Genomic DNA, 19,532 nt, shown 5'->3' on the forward strand with positions numbered 1-19,532 from the left:
AGGAGGTACTCTATTATGGGCCTAATACCTTAAACATTAAAGAACAAGGATAAACAAGACCATTGCTAAGCGATAAATGTCCCCCAATGGAAGGGATATTTGTCATATTTGCTGCCACAGAAACCAAATATTTACCTTGAAATTTAAATGAAGTGCATGCATATTTTCCAAATAACCTTCGATCTAAATCTGGTTTCAAGAAAAAAATTACTGTTCTCTTTACATTACAAAAGTATCTACTTTTTTCTCATATTTTTGGACTATCTGCTGCCACAGCAACATAATAACAGAATGTGCATGTTTTCTATATTGCCATCTATCCATGTATCAAGTTTCATGAAATAATATCTTGTACTTTTTAAGTTAAGACAAAATCCTCCGTTTCATAATTTACGACTGTCAGAATGACAGACAGATAGATGAATGGATACACAAATGAAAAAAATATAATGTGCATGTTCTCCACATTGTCTACTACTTATTTACACAATGTAAAAAAATCTTGTACTTTTAAAAGTTATCGCAGAATCAACTTTTTTTGTCATATTTTTGGATTACTTGTTGCAAAAGCAACAAAATAAAAGGAGGTGCATATTGTCATCTACCAAAGTATCAAATTTCATGAATACATATCTCATACTTTTAAGTTATAGCATTATCCCATTTTGCCCTTTTTTGGTGGTATTTTTGTTCTATTTGTTGCCAAAGCAACAGCATTAAAGGATAAAGGATGTGTACATTCTTTACAAAGTTTCATAAAAAAATAGCTGAATTTGGAAAAAAAAAAACAAAAAAACATTCTTCCAACCTCCCTAGGTGTTTTGTCTTGCTAAGGCAGGATTTTTCTAGGAAATATATGTTCACTTCTTACAGAGAAAAACAACAGCTGTCAGATGACAGCGCGCTTGACTATTCGAAGAATTAATTGAAGAATGGGGTCAAAATATTTCCACAGATTTTCATACAAAAGAAAAAATGGATTAAACAAAAAATATTCCTGTACTTGTGGATTTCGATTAGTCTTGCACTAAATGGCAATGTTTGACCATGATGGCAAATATGTTAAGTTATATGTTAGGCACAATATGGACTTGTATGAAAAATGTAACCAATTTCCAAGTCCAAAAAGGGCCATAATTCAGTCAAAATAGTTGACAGAGTTATGTACTCTTGCCTACAGATGGAAATCATGTTGATAAAGTAGTGTTAAAAGTTTCAAAGCCACAGTTCAAATAGTTTTGACAAAACGCTGACTTGTAAAAAAAACTGAACCAATTTCAAAGTCCAAAAAGGGCCACAATTCAGCCAAAATAGTTGTCAGAGTTATGTACTCTTGCCTACAGATGGAAATCATAATGATAAACAAGTGTTTAAAGTATAAAAGCCATAGGTCAAATAGTCTTGACAAAACATGGACATATACAAAACAGAACCAATTTCAAAGTTCAAAAAGGGCCATAATTCAGCCAAAAATGATGACAGAGTTATGTACTCTTGCCTATTGATAGAGACTATTATACTGAACAAGTTATTAAAGTTTCAAAGCCATATGTCAAACACTTTACACAAAATATAAACTGGTACGAAAAACTTAACTAAGATTTCTATGTAAAAAGGGGCCATAATTCTGCCAAAATGCTTCATGGAGTTATGTACTCTTGCCTACAACTGGACATGGTGATGGTAAACAAGTGTTGAAAGTTTCAAAGCTTTATCTCAAAAGACTTTGTCAAAATATATACTGGTACGAAAAACTTAACCAAGATTTCTATGTCAAAAGGGGCAATAATTCAGTCAAAATGCTTGAGAGAGTTATGTACTCTTGCCTATAACTGGACATGGTGATGGTAAACAAGTGTTGAAAGTTTCAAAGCTTTATCTGAAAAGACTTTGTCAAAATGTGGACTGGTACGAAAAACTTAACAAGGGTGTGACGCCGACGCCGTGGTGAGTAGGATAGCTCTACTTATTCTTCGAATAGTCGAGCTAAAAATTGAAAATTATGAATGGTACTATGTAGATTTAACAAGTTAGTCTATCAATAAAAGAACTTCAGTGTAAACTGTGACACACAAATTTTAAATCATAATCATCTAAATTAGGCCCCATGGAATACAGACAAAATCCCCCACCAAAATCTGGTAAAGCAGGATAATCCTACATTGTAGCGGAAGGGTAATTTGTCCAGAGTTACATGTACATTAATACCATTTTCAAATAAAGGACATTTACATTAAGACTGCTTTATTTCCTATTGCTAATACTGCAACACAGAATATTTGTAACATGTAAGAGTAAACCTTAAAATTAGTCCTTATTCATAGAAATTAGTTTAGAGACCAGTCTTAAAACTCAACAATATTTTATCCCTTGTTTCTGAGCAGGATCGGGAAAGATTTCTTCCCAGTGTTCTCCGGACCCATTTTTATTGTGTTGAACTTAAAACTTCCTTTTGGCAACCAGTCTTAAATCTCCAGGGTCTGACTGATGGATTCTGAGCTCAATATTGAAACTGACCAATAGTAATACTGCACTTTCAGACACTGGGATTCAAACAAGGTGGGTAAAAGTAAAACTATCATTAGCTTACATTAGGTTCATCAAATTGAAATATATCATTTTCACAGCCACCAAACACAAGTATTTCTCCCTCTGAGGTACAGCAGCTTGTATGCCACAATCTAGGTCTGTTAGGAGGTACTGTAATCTGTGACCACTGTCTGTGTCGAACATTCAGTTGCCATGCATCACCTGCTCATTATCAAATTATACAATATTTTTTTCTATCAAGGTAATTCTGCACCTTCGGATCAGAAAATTTTCTACAATTCATAATTTGCTTGAACCCTGATTTTTCAAAAGATCAGAACATACTAAGAAAAGATAGTTTGTGTGCTTGGTCTTTTGCAAGACAAATCAAATCAAAGTGTCTATTGGAAAATCACAATATTGATGACATTTTTATGAATGATTTATTTTTTATGATGCAGATTTAATAAAACTTATCTAGGCTGTAAAACATATGGTCTTTAGTCTGGTAAAATGAAGTATATAGGTCTGTATGCTTGGTTCTGAAATATTTGCCTGTGATTAACAAGATCCACACATTTTGTTAAGATTTTAAATCCTTATTTGGAATTACTGAACATGTCAACAGCTTTAATACCATACGTTATCTTGAGAAAGATTGTAACATTGCTGTTGTAACGGATTTACTTAAAGGTTGCCATTATTTCATAATATGATTTACATTTCCATAGGTCATGTCAAGGCTTTATTCTACTGTCTCCAGATAAATGATGTTACCCAATTTCTTCAATACACAATACCAACCTTGGTCATATTGCAAAACAACTATATGACAAGTTTGTTTTAAAATATCATCTAAACCAGAAACTGCGCAGACACTGTTTTTCTATTAGAGTAACAGTTACCTCCCCATATGCAAGCATAATAAGCCTTCCACTTAGGTAATTTAGGACTAGGTTTTCCATTTTGAAAAACTTGAACTTACATAGAGGAACACCACTAGTAGAATAGCCACCATAAAGAAACACTACTTCATCAGAGACAGCTGTGAACGTATGCCATGAGCGACCACATGGGCATGCCCCCTCAACATACAACCTTAAATACAAAAGAAAAGTGTGGTCAAAAGAAAGCAAGTTGTGTCGCATCATGATGTATTATGAAAACAAAAACACAGCAAAAATTTTAATAAATTCTTATTCAATTTCCACAATCTTTTGTTTCTGTTATCAATTTATGTCTCTTGAATGATATTACAAAAATAACTATATTTCTTACTTTTCTGGGATTTTGGTTCCTTTTGTAATATAGAGGGCAATTTTTTATACTCTTAATTGTACTGATCACATCTTTTGACATAACTGATGTATATCTTTAAAAATAGTTGCAGATTACTGTAAAATCATTTAATTTCGTGGGCATGAAATTTCATGGTTTTGGTCAAAACAATAATTTCGTGGGGATATGAATTCATGGATTTCAACTTTTGAGTATAAAATGAATGGAAACATTACTTGTTCGTTGGCATTAAATTTCGTGGACTGACTCAACCACGAAGTCCACGAAAATCAGTCCCCCACGAATATTAATGATTTCACAGAATGTAAAATTCATATTCTTCCCAGTTCAAATGTAGTTCCATTCCAGTGAAATTTTATTACAATCCTATTGTCTGAAAAAGTGAAATTATCAAGTGAACATCAAAATGCAGTGTTTTCACAGCAGGCATAGACACGTGGAAATTAAAGAGCTGGTGTTCAAAAGTGAATGACATTCTATCTTAACACTAAAACAAATATTTTGTTATCCTTTTTTGTCAAAGTTTTAACAAAGTACAGTGGAAAATATCAAATGTATATTTCACTGTAACATAACCAAATATTTTTCACTCAGTATATTTCAATAATTCACTAAAAAACTTAATAATAAAACACATACTCTCCAGACCAAGTGAGAGTTTCCAGTTCTAAGGAATGAAGATCATTCATTCTAGTGTTACCATGGCGACCACCAAATATGTACACAAGATTTTTCAATCTTACGGCAGTATGAGCAGCTCGAGGTAGAGGCACTTGTCCCTGAAACACAACAGAACTTCATTGCTTATCTTTAATAACAATTACCAAAAATAACAATAAATCAAAATTTAGATACTGTAAAATCATTTAATTTCATGGGCATGAAATTTCGTGGTTTTGGTCAAAACAGCAATTTCTTGGGAATATGAATTTGTGGATTTTAACTTTTGAACATGAACGGGAATTTTACTTCTTCGTTGGGATTAAATTTCGTGGACTGACTCAACAACGAAATCCACAAAAGTAAGTCCCCCACAAATATTTATGATTTCACAGTACCTAGAAATCATTTAATTTTTAAAGCAGAAACTTTCATAGTTCCCACCGAAATAGCTATTTCATATGAACATAAGTTCCTGACATTAAAGATATGCAATCTCAAGAATTAGCCCACCCCACTCCATAAATATGAATGATTTCAAAGTATTACCTACCCATACATTATCTGTTCAAATACAGACTTTGTCAATAAAGTTGATATAACTACATTTTTTTGTAATATAAATCAGTAAGTCTTGAAAAAAGTAAAAAAACTTCCTAAAAAGAGGAATATAAGGGAAAAAATGTCGGTCGCAGCGGGGCCTGAACCAATTTTTGGCACTTTTACGTAATATCATGCTTTTCTGTGTGCTCATACAGCATTGAAAATTTTGTGTTCTTGACAGCTTTTGTCACTAAAAACTAATTTTGTTGAATTTTGCCTTATGCTTATGTATGGGAAGGTAATAAAAGGGGAATTACAACAGTAAAACACAAAGTTCAACACACTAGCATAATATTTCATCTCTTCCTGTTTGTTTAAAACTGAATTAGAAAGTAATACCATTTGAGCCGCGCCATGGGAAAACCAACATAGTGCATTTGCGACCAGCATGGATCAAGACCAGCCTGCGCATCTACGCAGTCTGGACAGGATCCATGCTGTTTGCCAATGGTTTCTCTAATTGCAATAGGCTTTGAAAGCAACCAGCATGGATCCTGACCAGACTGCGGGGATGCACAGGCTGGTCTGGATCCATGCTGGTCACAAATGCACTATGTTGGTTTTCTCATGGCGTGGCTCATTTTATGTTTTTTTATACTACTTCAGCTTGTTTTAACAGAAGTGTTGTGAAATTATAAAATTCTGTGGTCTGGGCCAAATTGGCTATTTTGTGAGTATTATGAATTTTTAAAGTTAAAAGGAATGAAAATTTTATTTGTTTCTAATGTTCAACACAACCATAAAATTCATAAAGATTAGTCTCTCATGAATATCAATGAGTTCACAGTATATAGAGAATAATAGGTTAGTGCCGTAGATGAGAAAGTTTATCTGGCGAGGCGGAGGAGGTTATCAGGTGAGCCGAAGGCGAACTCGATAACTTCCGGAGCCGAGCCAGATAAACTTTCTCCATCTTAGGCACTAACCTATTATTCTATTTATCTTGTCATTACTTCATTTTCTGATATTTGGCAATTTATTTTACAAAAATAAGTGTGTGACAACCGTTTTAATTACGTCATATTCGTAATGACGTCACTTATATAATGGCGTACTCACCGACACAGTAATGTGGTTACAATTAAAAATTGTAATAACTTCATCGTTTTTGAATAAAAACTCATTATTTGACCACTCATTTTCTTAGTTCGGACATTTCCAACACAATGGTGATGGTTTCAATGCAAAATTTCTTATAACAATATCGAACACAAGGTCACATGTTCAACTGACCGTATATCACTGGTCACGTGTCAACTGACGGTATATCAAGAAAGATATATGGCAACCTGATATCGGGTCGAAAATACTGCAAGTGACAGGATAAATTCTGTACATCTGCCATTCTAACAAACTTAACACACATAGTTATAACAAACCTTCATCTTTACCAAATCTCTCAAGTTGTAGTAAATGTTTCATTTTGGAATTTTATACCAGAATATAGTTACCTGCAAATTGATAAAATCAAGTAGGTGATACTTTCTATTTCTAGAGGTTGCTGAATTTAACAAGAGCACCGCCTTGTGGGTGCTGACGCTGATCTGGTTTTTTTTGTGTAATAGAAATATTGTCCTACCCATGATTTTCTAAGTCTAAAAAGGGCCATCATTCTTGCAAAAAGCAAAATAGAGTTATGTTTCTTGATGTTCAGTGTCCACTTATGATGGTGAAAAACTGTTGCAAGTTTTAAAGCAATAGCTTTGATAGTTTATGAGAAAAGTTGACTTAAACATAATACTCAACCAAGAAAATGATTTTCTAAGTCCAAAAGGGGCAATAATTATTGCAAAAAGCAGGATGGAGTTATGTTGCTTGCTATACAGGGTCAGCTTATGATGGTCAACAAGTGTTGCAAGTTTCAAACAATAGCTTTGATAGTTTAAGAGAAAAAGTTGACCTAAACATAAAACTTAACCAAGAAATCTGATATTTTCTAAGTCCAAAAGGGGCCATAAATCTTGCAAAAAGCAGAATGGAGTTATGTTTCTTGCTGTACAGGGTCAACTTATGATGGTGAACAAGTGTTGCAAGTTTTAAAGCAATAGCTTTGATAGTTTAGGATAAAAGCTGACCTAAACATAAAACTTAACCATGAAAACTGATTTTCTAAGTCCAAAAGGGGCAATAAATCTTGCAAAAAGCAAGATGGAGTTATGTTTCTTGATGTACAGGGTCTGCTTATGATGGTGAACAAGTATTCCAAGTTTCAAAGCAATAGCTTTGATAGTTTAGGAGAAAAGTTGACCTAAACATAAAACTTAACCAAGAAATCTGATATTTTCTAAGTACAAAAGGGGCCATAAATCTTGCATAAAGCAAGATGGAGTTATGTTTCTTGCTATACAGGGTCAGCTTATGATGGTGAACAAGTATTCCAAGTTTCAAAGCAATTGCTTTGATAGTTTAGGAGGAAAGCTGACCTAAACATAAAACTTAACCAGGCGACGCCGACGCCGACAACCGCTCAAGTGATGACAATAACTCATCATTTTTTTTCAAAAAATCAGATGAGCTAAAAATGAACTGTTTTTATGTATAATGCTTCTATAGTCTGTTTTGTTAAGAACACAGAACTTTTCTTTCCTTTTCAAAAATATTTTTTCACAAAGTCTATTGTGTGTCTGATATACCTATCTGGGGCGTTTTCCCAGATTTTAGTTATTAACAAACACAATACATGTTTAAAGAATCAAATGTTTTAGTGAGCTGTGTAAGAGTTCAATTTTTCCCAAATGTCAAATCATTATGTTCAAACTTTGAACAACAGTAGTCAATAGTGAAATAAGTGATACCTGACATTTTGGATTGCTCCATTTGTTGGTGTCTATATCATAAACTAGAAGCTGATTGTTCCACTCTCTGTCCCTGTCCTGTGGCTGTTTTGAAAATTGAAAACAGTACAAAAATGATTAGTTTCATTCAAAGTTAAAAAGAGTGAAAAGGAATGAATCCAAATGCATTAAAACACTCATTATTAATGAGCTGTGCCATGACAAAACCAACATAGTGGGTTTGCGACCAGCATGGATCCAGACCAGCCTGCGCATTTGCGCAGTCTGGTCAGGATCCATGCTGTTCGCTTTAAAGCCTATTGGAATTGGAGAAACTGTTAGCGAAAAGCATGGATCCTGACCAGACTGTGCGGATGTGCAGGCTGGTCTGAATCCATGCTGGTCGCAAACCCACTATGTTGGTTTTCTCATGGCATGGCTCATTTGTACCAACATTCTCTAATATTCACAAGTTTCATCCCTGCTGTTCAATATAAGCTAAAAAAAACTTAACTTTTACCCTGCTAAATTTCTAAAATGGACTGGTTCATAAATCAGTTTGGAAAGTACCACTTATTATTAAAAGGCTTAACTCACTGAAAATTTACTGAATGCATAGTGAATAGTGCACACCAAGACCAGCCTGCACAGACGAGCAGGCTGGTTTCAGGTCTGCACTGGTCGCAAAGGCCAAAAGCAGGCCAACAGTTAATGCATGCAATGACTACATGTATATATTAAAACTGGCTCTATTAACTTATATCTGTTTGCAAATTCTGGTGGTGTTCTATCCTCATCCTTATCAAGTACTGATTCAAATAATTCCACCTCTGCCTTTTCAGAGTCAAGAAGAATTCCTCAATGACATATACTAGTGTTTATTTTATCAAATGAATCAGAATATTGCCTACCATCATATTTGTGAATCTTGTGTCCGGAACAAATTTACCATTTTCATTGAGATAATCTCCAGTCCTGATATTCACACCAAAACCTCCGAAGTAATATAATCTGAAGAATTATGCATAATCATTTAATATAAATTGGTAACAACAGCTGAACTGTTCTATGTCAGCAAGAACATTTTATTTGCAATGCCTAACTGTAAATTACACTGGAATGTGCAACCGCTATAATTATTTAATTTGGGTTTTATTTGGCATCAACACATATCAGGTACATGGCACCAAACAGAACTAAAAATTATGCTTTCACACTAGAATTTTTCATTTATATCGAGTACATGTATTAGGTACAGGATCAAGATTTGCTGGAATCACAGAGATACAGCAAAACTGAGTGTTCAGACTCCTTTAATCGTGTCTTACCACCATTTTGAAAATTTAATATAATAAAGACCACATCTTATTACATATCATTTAGTCACCAATTTAGGGAAATATTTTTATTTGTTGAAATTATTGGTATTTTGTCAAGTACACAAGTGTCAAAATATGACTACCTTTGTCACAGTGTTATGTCACGTATAGGACTTGATCATTAAAATGGGGAGAAAATGTGTAGGTGGCCCAGTTGCCCCATCTTAATAATTAGTCCTATACCGTGACACCTAAATGAACCTAAACAAAAATTTACAAAACAAAAATCTTAAACAAAAACTTGAAGCAATGCTAACAACAATATAGTGATAATACAAAATTTAGACAAGCTATAACTAGGTAAGTGGCAACAAGTCAACAATCTCAGCTACCCAGCCAAAACATCATCCACTTTGGTATCTTTTAATGCAAAAAGTCATAAACCTTAATACATGAACTGATAGACAAGTCTGTAAGCAAACGAAAGCTAATGTTTCATACTTAAATGTAACAGTAATTTCAGACTTTAATGTAATTTCAGACTCTGATGTAACAGTAATTTCAGACTTTAATGTAAAGGTAATTTCAGACTTAGTGTATTCATACATACTTATTATTATATGACCAAGCGGCAAACTTATCTCTGGGACTGGGCAGTAGTTCTGAATCAGGAATGAGGCATTTCCACGTAAGTTTCTGTAAGTCTAGACAATAGAGAGTATTTGTGTTTCCATCTTCTGTATGACCACCAAATATATACATCTTGCCAGCTAAAAGTATGGCTGAAGCGCCCGAAGTACCCGGAGGAACCTCTCCTCCTGTTTCGTGCTGGGTCCTGGTATACAAAGACATGAATTAATGAGACAATCAGACATTTCATAAACAATTTTTGCAATTACTGTGATATTCTCATCTTTAACCTTTACCCTCCTATATTTCTCAAATAGACTGGTCTATCATTCAATTTGGACAGTACCATTTATTAACTGAAAGGGTGTTTACTGAAAATTTACTGACTGAAAAGCAAACATTGCAGACCATGATCCGTGCAGACCGATCTTGGACTACACTGATCGCAAAGGCAAAATCACGTGCTGCCAACAAGCTAAAGGTTAAATATTAAAATATTGTCTAGGATGAGCGCTACCCTGATATGGGTTAATCAGCAATTAAATAAAATTAAGGATCTATATTCCTGAAAAATATCTTTTCTCAGAACAATCTCACAGGTACATGTTAGAAAACTGGAAACACCACTACCTTATCAGTAATATTCCTTGTTAAGGTAGTTCTGCACATTAACATTAAATAAACTGGAAGTAATGGCGTAACATCATTTATCTGGAAAACATAGAATATTATTAAGCCTGGATTCGGCGTACGTAAATGAAAAGCATTTTATGAATTTATGGCAACAGGTAAGTGACTTTTTTACAATGGCAACGCTACTATCTTTTTAAAGTTAAAATATAATACTAAAACTTTTGACACGTTAAATAATTCAAAATAATGGCTTAAAACCAGCTTGAAATGTGTGGATCACTTTAATTATAGGCAAAAACCTCAAAAACACACACACGGACATATACATTTTATTTCACCATATTATAGGCCATATGTTTATTTACAACAGTGAGAAGTTTCATTAAAATCTATATTGTAGAAAAAAAATCTATACACAAGTGTTATGCAAATTGTGATTTTCCAATAGACTCCTATAATGAAAACTTACATGAGGTCCTATTTTTTTTTCAAATCAGTCTTGCAAAAAATAAAACACATGATCCTATCTGTTTTATTTGCTGAATTTTCGAAATTTATTGTGAGGTTTTGTAAAATCAGGGTTTAATCAAAGTCTACATTGTTGAAAAAATTTTGATCCGATGTGCAGAACTACCTTAACGCACTGTTGTAACTACTTACAAACAAAAAATGAAAAGTTACTGAAATAATATCCCATGTGACCTTGTATCTGTATGATAAAACATGAGATAGTCAGTTTTATTTAATCTTGGCTAAAGTTTAACATTTGCAAGCTACATTTCTAAAATAGAAAGGTCTATCATTCAATTTGGGCAATGCCATTTATTATTCAAAGAGGTGTTCACTGTAAATATTTACTGACTAAATAGTGTCAGATGAGCAGGCTGATCTCGGTCAGCACTGGTCACAAAGATAAAATTACTAGCCGCCAGCAGCCTTAAGGTTAAGCTAAGCCCTTCATAGAAATATCCAAATAAATCTTAGCTATTTAAATGCTCCTCACCAGTACCCAACATCCAGGTCTGTATGATAAATCATGATAGTTTCTGCAGGTAAGTATCTTTCACTGAATGTGTTATAATCGTCCTGAAATTCAAAAACAGACATTGTGTCCTTAAGTGCTACATGTACAAATCTCTTGCTATTGTATCAACCATAATTTTTACATAATTTATCTTAACTGGTACATTTAAGAATCACTCTGCAATTAAATCTGAGCTGTCCTTAAAAATATGTTTGCTTGTCGCTTCCGACCCACTACATCAAGGAGTGGATCTGACAGTAATCCTTTTCTCACCAAAAGAAGTGAAAGAATCATCATCAGCCTGTTGGTGTTTAAACATTAACATCCTTTGTTTTTGGAAGGGGGACACATAAATGAAATACAATCTATCAAGAACTCGAATGAAAAATATTACTTAAATATTTCAGAGTCAGTAATAGATGTACGTAAACAAAATAAATTCAAGCTCTGATTCTGAAGCATGCATTTTCATTTGGTTGTAGAGCATTTTGTTTACAATTTCATGAAAATTTCAAAACAGAATTATTTCTGCCGATAACGCCAATTCTTAATTTTCTTAGAGCAATCGGACATTACCAAAGCAGCATCATGGAAGGCATGTGCAATTTTCCAGCGAAAATACATAGAAGAAATGTCTGCTTCCTGTTCCATCTGGAAATCAATCAAGGCATATCAAGACTTCTGATATTTACGCATATTTAAGCCGGGTTTTCATTCGTAACGGCTTGCTCTTTTATTATTCATGTTTACAACTTAACTGCCAGTCAGTGTACGAAAATGTATATATTGATCTATCACAATTTCTACAGAAATGCAGTTCTAGAAGGATCATGTAGAGTCAAGGGCATTTTTATTTTAAAACATAATAATTATATATATTATGTCCCGACGCCGACAAGGCTTGTCATTTCTGTGGACATAATGTATCTGAAATTAGTCATCCAGTTTTAGAATATAACAATATCATGCAGTACATTTTTCAGTAAACACGTTTCAAAACATTTTTATTAAATGACTAAAACACGAAAATTAAACCTTGACGTGATCTTTTGGCCACATACTGTTTGACGAATAACGGAAACTTAAGTAAAACAGATAATGTTCCGGAAAAGATATAAAACATCAACATAATGTAGGTAAACTTAAGAGCTTAAGAAGCAATAACGTTTTTAACTTGCAAATTGTCAACTTTGGAAAAAAATACAATGAATTTTAAAGTGTCCAGGATTTCTTATATAATGCTGAATTATCGAGTAATGCCTAAATTTTGTGTACACATTGCTAAGAATATAGAACTGCCACCACATATTCCAGTAATGCTAAGGTAATTGATGAATGTCAAAAAAGGGTGCACACGGGACATCACTTTTGACTTTGTGAATGTTTAACAGTGTTGAAAGCTGCTTTTGTATCCATCGTAACTCCCTTTCAAGGAAAATAAAGTAAAAAAAAAACATTTTATTTAAAGAATAAAAAAAATCTGACATTTAACTACTGAAAAGGTGCACAGGGGACATTTTTGGGTGTATAGACATTCATCAAGATTCTGAGAAAGTTGATTTATTAAACAACTAGAATGCGTCTGTATGGCATAGGGTGTGCCCCACTGGTACATTTGTCACAAATAAGGGGAAATAAATAAAATGTTTGCAGTCTTACGGGGGTATAGTCTCAACAAACATTTTATATAAAAGGATTCATTATTCTAGGCCATATACTTTTTGACCTACATTTGTATATACCGGTACATCACAAACAAAAAATCCACTGTTTTGGCTATTTCAAGGGCCATAACTCTGTAATAAGCGCTAAGATTCCCAAGAAAAATGCCAAGTGTACAAGCTTAACTGGTCACATCATGATAAAGACTCAAGCAAGGTTTCATGAATTTACATCAAATACTTTTTGAGCTAGGCACATTATTAGGAGAAAATGTGCACTTTTGACTATTTCAGGGGCCATAACTTTAAAAATAGGGGATGGAGCCAGCCAAAAAATAAGATTTACATATATTTTTTGATCTAGGTGTGTCACAAGGTGAAAATGTGCATTTTTGACTATTTAAGGGGAAATAACTCTGGAAATTGGGTGGGGGGGGGGGGGGGGGGGGGCAGTCAAAAAGTAGGAAGCGCACAAGTTCATATCAAGATAAAGACTCATGCAAGGTTTAATCAATTTATATCTAATACTTTTTGAGTTAGGCACATCGCAAGGTGAAAATGTGCATTTTTTTACTGTTTAAGGGGCCATAACTCTGGAAATAAGGGGCGGGCCCAGATGAAAAATAGGAGGTGCACAAGTTCATATCATGATCAAGACTCAGGCAAGATTTAATCAATTTATATTTAATACCTTTTGAGCTAGGCACGTCACAAGGTGAAAACGTGTATTTTTGTCTATTTCAGGGGCCATAACTCTGGAAATCTGGGGCAGAGCCAGATGAAAAATAAGAGGTGTGCAATTTCATATCATGATTAAGACTCATGTCAGGTTTCATGAATCTTTATCAAATGCGTTTTGAGGCAGACGTGTGCATTTTTTACTATTTGAGGGGCCATAACTCTGGAAATAGGAGGTGCGCAAGTTCATATAATGAAAAACACTCATGCAAGGTTTCATCCATTTATACCCCAACCATTCAATGTGTGTGTGTGGAGGGGGGGGGGGGCACAAAAATCATATTGTGTCTTCAAAGCTGAAAGGATTAAGATCTTAGAAAAACATTAGGACTTAAGAAAAGTAATGGGGTTATGAAATTGAAGTGTTCAACATTTAAGTGTTCAACATTTAAATTTAGTATTTTTTCACTATTTTTTTTGTGAAGGGGGTTCCATCACAAGATGTGACATATTGGTAAGAATAAGATGTAGTTTATGAAAAAAAGTATTTTGCTTTAAATGTGCACAGTTTAAGTTACATAAAAAATCAAAGCTGTAACAATAAAGCTTGGTATGAAAAAATAAAACACAGTTGAAAACTAGCCTTCATGTAAAATGTCACACTTTTTTGGGTGCACAGGAGACAAAATTAGCTATATAATTTAATATAACTTCATCTTAAATTGCACACACTTATTGACTACATTGATTTGGATATATTTTACCAAAAAACACTTCCTAAAACTGAACTGAATTTAAGCAAGGTGAGAGAGAAGAAAAAACTTTATTATTTTGAAAACCACCCATATACACGTCATGTGCAATTTAGAATATATGTCAAGTGCTAAAGCAGGAGAAAAGGAAGAATCAATTGGTCTCGACATATTTTACTGACATCTACACAAGATTAGTGTGAGATACAGTAGATAATAGGTGACATGATTCTTTTGTTAGGTTAAGGCTGATTGACATAATACTTTTGGTGATTAAGGATGCTCTCAGGATGATCCAGACTGCAAATTCAACAGGAAGATACAAGACCAAAAGAATGTCTAATTAGCAGCAATATAAAACAAGAGCTGTCCTTAGACAGCAGGCTGCTTGACTATGAATTAGAGCTTTGCCAGTAAAAACATTATAAACTTAAATCAAAAGATTCTAAGTTAAAAAGGGGCATAACTCTGTCTAAATTCAAATTAGATTTATGGGGATTGTTTCTCCTGGTGTAGACTTTGATAGTAAATAATTTTGTTAAAGTTTCAAGTCAAAAACTTTGATAGTAACAAGAGATATTTGACTTCATCAAAATCTTTAACCAAACAATTCTAAGTTAAAAAGGGGCATAACTCCGTCAAAATTCAAATCAGAGTTATGGGAATTGTTTCTCCTGGTGTAGACTTTGATAGTTAATAACTGATTTAAGTTTTAAGTTAAAAGCTTTGATAGTAACAGAGGTATTTGACTTTATCACATGTTTGACGTCACAGAAGTATAAAGCCAATACATAAATTTGATAATACTCTAGTGTAATATTAAATAAAGCTTTGACGTCGGAGTATTTTTAAGTATAGGTGTTGGTTGAATTGGCTTGCTTATAATAGTTAAAGAAAGTAGAATTTTTGATGCTTCGGCTGGAAAAGCTGACATGTGATAAAAACATATTACATAATATGTGACTTCCCACATTGAGTTTATTAAACTTGTTGAATAAAATTGATAAAATGCTCAGCAGAGCCTTGCATTTTATTATTTTATTCAACTTTTTAAGAAATTCAATATGAAAGGACACTCATGTAATATCCTCTATTTATCAGAAACTTTAACCAAAAAAGTCTAAGTTAAAAACGGGCATAACTCTGTCAAAATTCAATCAGAGTTATGGGGATTGTTTCTCCTGGGTTTCTTATATACGGTAATGCTAAATTAATTATCAAGTAATGCCTAAATTTTGTTTGTTTTGGGTTTAATGTCGTTTTTCAACAGTATTTCAGTTATGTAAAAGAGGGCAGTTAACCTAACCAGTGTTCCTGGATTCTGTACCAGTACAAACCTGTTCTCAGCAAGTAACTGCCAACTTCCCAACATGAATCAGAGGTGGAGGACGAATGATTTCAGACACAATGTCTTTCATCAAATCGTCATGGAGAACATACGCCCCGCCCGGGAATCGACCTCTCACAAACCCGTGATCCATAGACCAACGCTCTCCCTTTTGAGCTAAGCGGCCTAAATTTTGTGTACACATTGTTAAGAATATAGAACAGCCAACATATATTACAGCAATGCTAAGGTAATTGATGAATGTCAAAAAAGGGTGCACAGGGGACAACACTTTTGACTTTGTGAATGTTTAACAGTGTTGAAAGCTGCTTTTGTATCCATTTCAAGGAAAATAAAGTAAAAAACCATTTTATAATAAATCTGATATTAACTACTCAAAAGGTGCACAGGGGACATTTTCGGGTATATAGACATTCATCAGATTCTGAGAAAGTTGATTTATTAAACAAAAAAATTATACTGTGTCTTCAAAACTGAAAGCATTAAGATCTTAGAAAAACATTAGGACTTAAGAAAAGTAATGGGGTTATGAAATTGAAGTGTTCAACATTTAAATTTAGATTTTTTTTTTCACTATTTTTTGCGAAGGGGGTTCCGTCACAAGATGTGAAATATTGGTAAGAATAAGATGTAGTTTATGAAAAAAAGTATTTTGCTTTAAATGTGCAAAGTTTAAGTTACATTAACAAGAGGGCCATGATGGCCCTATATCGCTCACCTGAGTACCATTGCTCTAAATGATAAGATCAAGTTTTGACATAGATCACATGGGCATACACATTAAATATCATCAGGATAAATATTTTCTTGAATCAGAGGTGGAGGACGAATGATTTCAGACACAATGTCTTTCATCAAATCGTCATGGAGAACATATGCCCCGCCCGGGAATCGACCTCTCACGAACCCGTGATCCATAGACCAACGCTCTCCCTTTTGAGCTAAGCGGCCTAAATTTTGTGTACACATTGTTAAGAATATAGAACAGCCAACATATATTACAGCAATGCTAAGGTAATTGATGAATGTCAAAAAAGGGTGCACAGGGGACAACACTTTTGGCTTTGTGAATGTTTAACAGTGTTGAAAGCTGCTTTTGTATCCATTTCAAGGAAAATAAAGTAAAAAACCATTTTATAATAAATCTGATATTAACTACTCAAAAGGTGCACAGGGGACATTTTCGGGTATACAGACATTCATTAGATTCTGAGAAAGTTGATTTATTAAACAAAAAAATCATACTGTGTCTTCAAAACTGAAAGCATTAAGATCTTAGAACAAGAGGACCATGATGGTCCTGAATCATTCACCTCTTCCCACATGACCCAGTTTTGAGTATGACGTCGTTTTTTCTATTATTTGACATAGTGACCTAGTTTTGAACATGAGCTAGGTATTATCAAGATAAAAATTCTGACCAATTTTCATGAAGATCCATTGAAAAATATGGTCTCTAGAGAGGTCAAAAGGTTTTTCTATTATTTGACCTATTGACCTAGTTTTCAAAGGTACGTGACCCTGTTTTGAACTTACCTAGATATCATCAAGGTGAACATTCTCACTAATTTTCATGAAGATCTCATGAAAAATATGGCCTCTAGAGAGGTCACAAGGTTTTTCTTTTTTTATACCTACTGGCCTAGTTTTTGACCGCACGCAACCCAGTTTCGAAACTGACCTAGATATCATCAAGGTGAACATCAGATCAATTTTCATGAAGATCCATTGAAAAATATGGCCTCTAGAGAGGTCAAAAGATTTCAATAATTTTAGACCTACTGACCTAGTTTTTGACCGCAGTTGACCCAGTTTCAAATTTGACCTAGATATTATCAAGATGAACATTCAGACCAACTTTCATACAGATCCCATGAAAAGTATGGCCTCTAGAGAGGTCACAAGGTTTTTATATTATTTGACCTACTGACCTAGTTTTTTAAAGCATGTGACCCAGTTTCAAAACTGACCTAGATATCATCAAGATGAACATTCTGACCAATTTTCATGAAGATCCATTCACAAGTATGGCCTCTAGAGAGGTCACAAGGTTTTTCTATTTTTAGACCTACTGACCTAGTCATTGACCGCAGTTGACCCAGTTTCGAACTTGACCTAGATATCATCAAGATGAATATTCAGACCAATTTTCATACTGATCCCATGAAAGATATGGCCTTTAGAGAGGTCACAAGGTTTTTCTATTATTTGACCTACTGACCTAGTTTTTGAAGGTACGTGACCCACTTTCAAACTGGACCTAGATATCATCAAGATGAACATTCAGACTAACTTTCATACAGATCCCATGAAAAATATGGCCTTTAGAGAGGTCACAAGGTTTTTCTATTATTTGACCTACTGACCTAGTTTTTGACGGCACGTGACCCACTTTCGAACTTGACCTAGATATCATCAAGATGAACATTCTGACCAATTTTCATGAAGATCTCATAAAATATATGGCCTCTAGAGAGGTCACAAGGTTTTTCTATTTTTAGACCTACTGACCTAGTTTTTGACCGCACGTGACCCACTTTCGAACCTTATCTAGATATCATCAAGATGAACACTCAGACCAACTTTCATACAGATCCCATGAAAAATATGGCCTTTAGAGAGGTCACAAGGTTTTTCTATTATTTGACCTACTGACCTAGTTTTTGAAGGCACGTGACCCAGTTTCGAACTTGATCTAGATATCATAAAGGTGAAAGTTCTGACCAATTTTCATGAAGATCTTCTGAAATATATGGCCTCTAGAGAGGTCACAAAGTTTTTATATTTTTAGACCTACTGACCTAGTTTTTGACCGCACGTGACCCACTTTCAAACCTTATCTAGATATCATCAAGATGAACACTCAGACCAACTTTCATACAGATCCCATGAAAAATATGGCCTTTAGAGAGGTCACAAGGTTTTTCTATTTTTAGACCTACTGACCTAGTTTTTGAAGGCACGTGACCCAGTTTCAAACCTGACCTAGATATTATCAAGATGAACATTCTGACCAACTTTCATAAAGATCCCATGAAAAATGTGACCTCTAGAGTGGTCACAAGCAAAAGTTTACGGACGCACGGACGCACGTACGCAGGACAGTCGATGGACACCGATCACAAAAGCTCACCTTGTCACTTTGTGACGGGTGAGCTAAAAACATTAGGACTTAAGAAAAGTAATGGGGTTATGAAATTGAAGTGTTCAACATTTAAATTTAGATTTTTTTTCACTATGTTTTGCGAAGGGGGTTCCGTCACAAGATGTAAAATATTGGTAAGAATAAGATGTAGTTTATGAAAAAAAGTATTTTGCTTTAAATGTGCAAAGTTTAAGTTACATTAACAAGAGGGCCATGATGGCCCTATATCGCTCACCTGAGTACCATTGCTCTAAATGATATGATCAAGTTTTGACATAGATCACATGGGCATACACATTAAATATCATCAGGATAAATATTTTCTTGCAACAGTCCCTTTTGACCTATGGGTCACATACTAGTCAGGGCCAATCTCCATATCAAGTTTGAGGGTCCTAGGCTCAAATGCTGCATTTTTGTACTAGCATGACTATTTCTTACCCTGGAAGACTTAAATAACAATCAAACCAAACTCAT

General features: G+C 34.2%; 1 protein-coding gene across 2 annotated transcripts in view; it reads right to left on the reverse strand.

The window, feature by feature from the left end:
- The window catches only part of LOC123523022 (kelch domain-containing protein 2-like), a 76,768-nt gene that overhangs the window by 39,286 nt on the left and 17,950 nt on the right, over positions 1-19,532 (reverse strand). For both annotated transcript variants that reach the window (XM_053546202.1, XM_053546198.1), the window contains exons 2-8: positions 11,451-11,533; positions 9,795-10,019; positions 8,777-8,876; positions 7,887-7,970; positions 4,468-4,607; positions 3,515-3,627; positions 2,591-2,751 (exon numbers count right to left, since the gene is read on the reverse strand). In XM_053546202.1, the coding sequence (XP_053402177.1) occupies positions 2,591-2,751; positions 3,515-3,627; positions 4,468-4,607; positions 7,887-7,970; positions 8,777-8,876; positions 9,795-10,019; positions 11,451-11,485 (858 nt within the window). In that variant the 5' untranslated portion in view covers positions 11,486-11,533. The remainder of the gene's footprint in view (positions 1-2,590; positions 2,752-3,514; positions 3,628-4,467; positions 4,608-7,886; positions 7,971-8,776; positions 8,877-9,794; positions 10,020-11,450; positions 11,534-19,532) is intronic.

Source organism: Mercenaria mercenaria, chromosome 1 (genome assembly GCF_021730395.1).
Source record: "Mercenaria mercenaria strain notata chromosome 1, MADL_Memer_1, whole genome shotgun sequence".
NCBI lineage: Eukaryota > Metazoa > Mollusca > Bivalvia > Venerida > Veneridae > Mercenaria > Mercenaria mercenaria.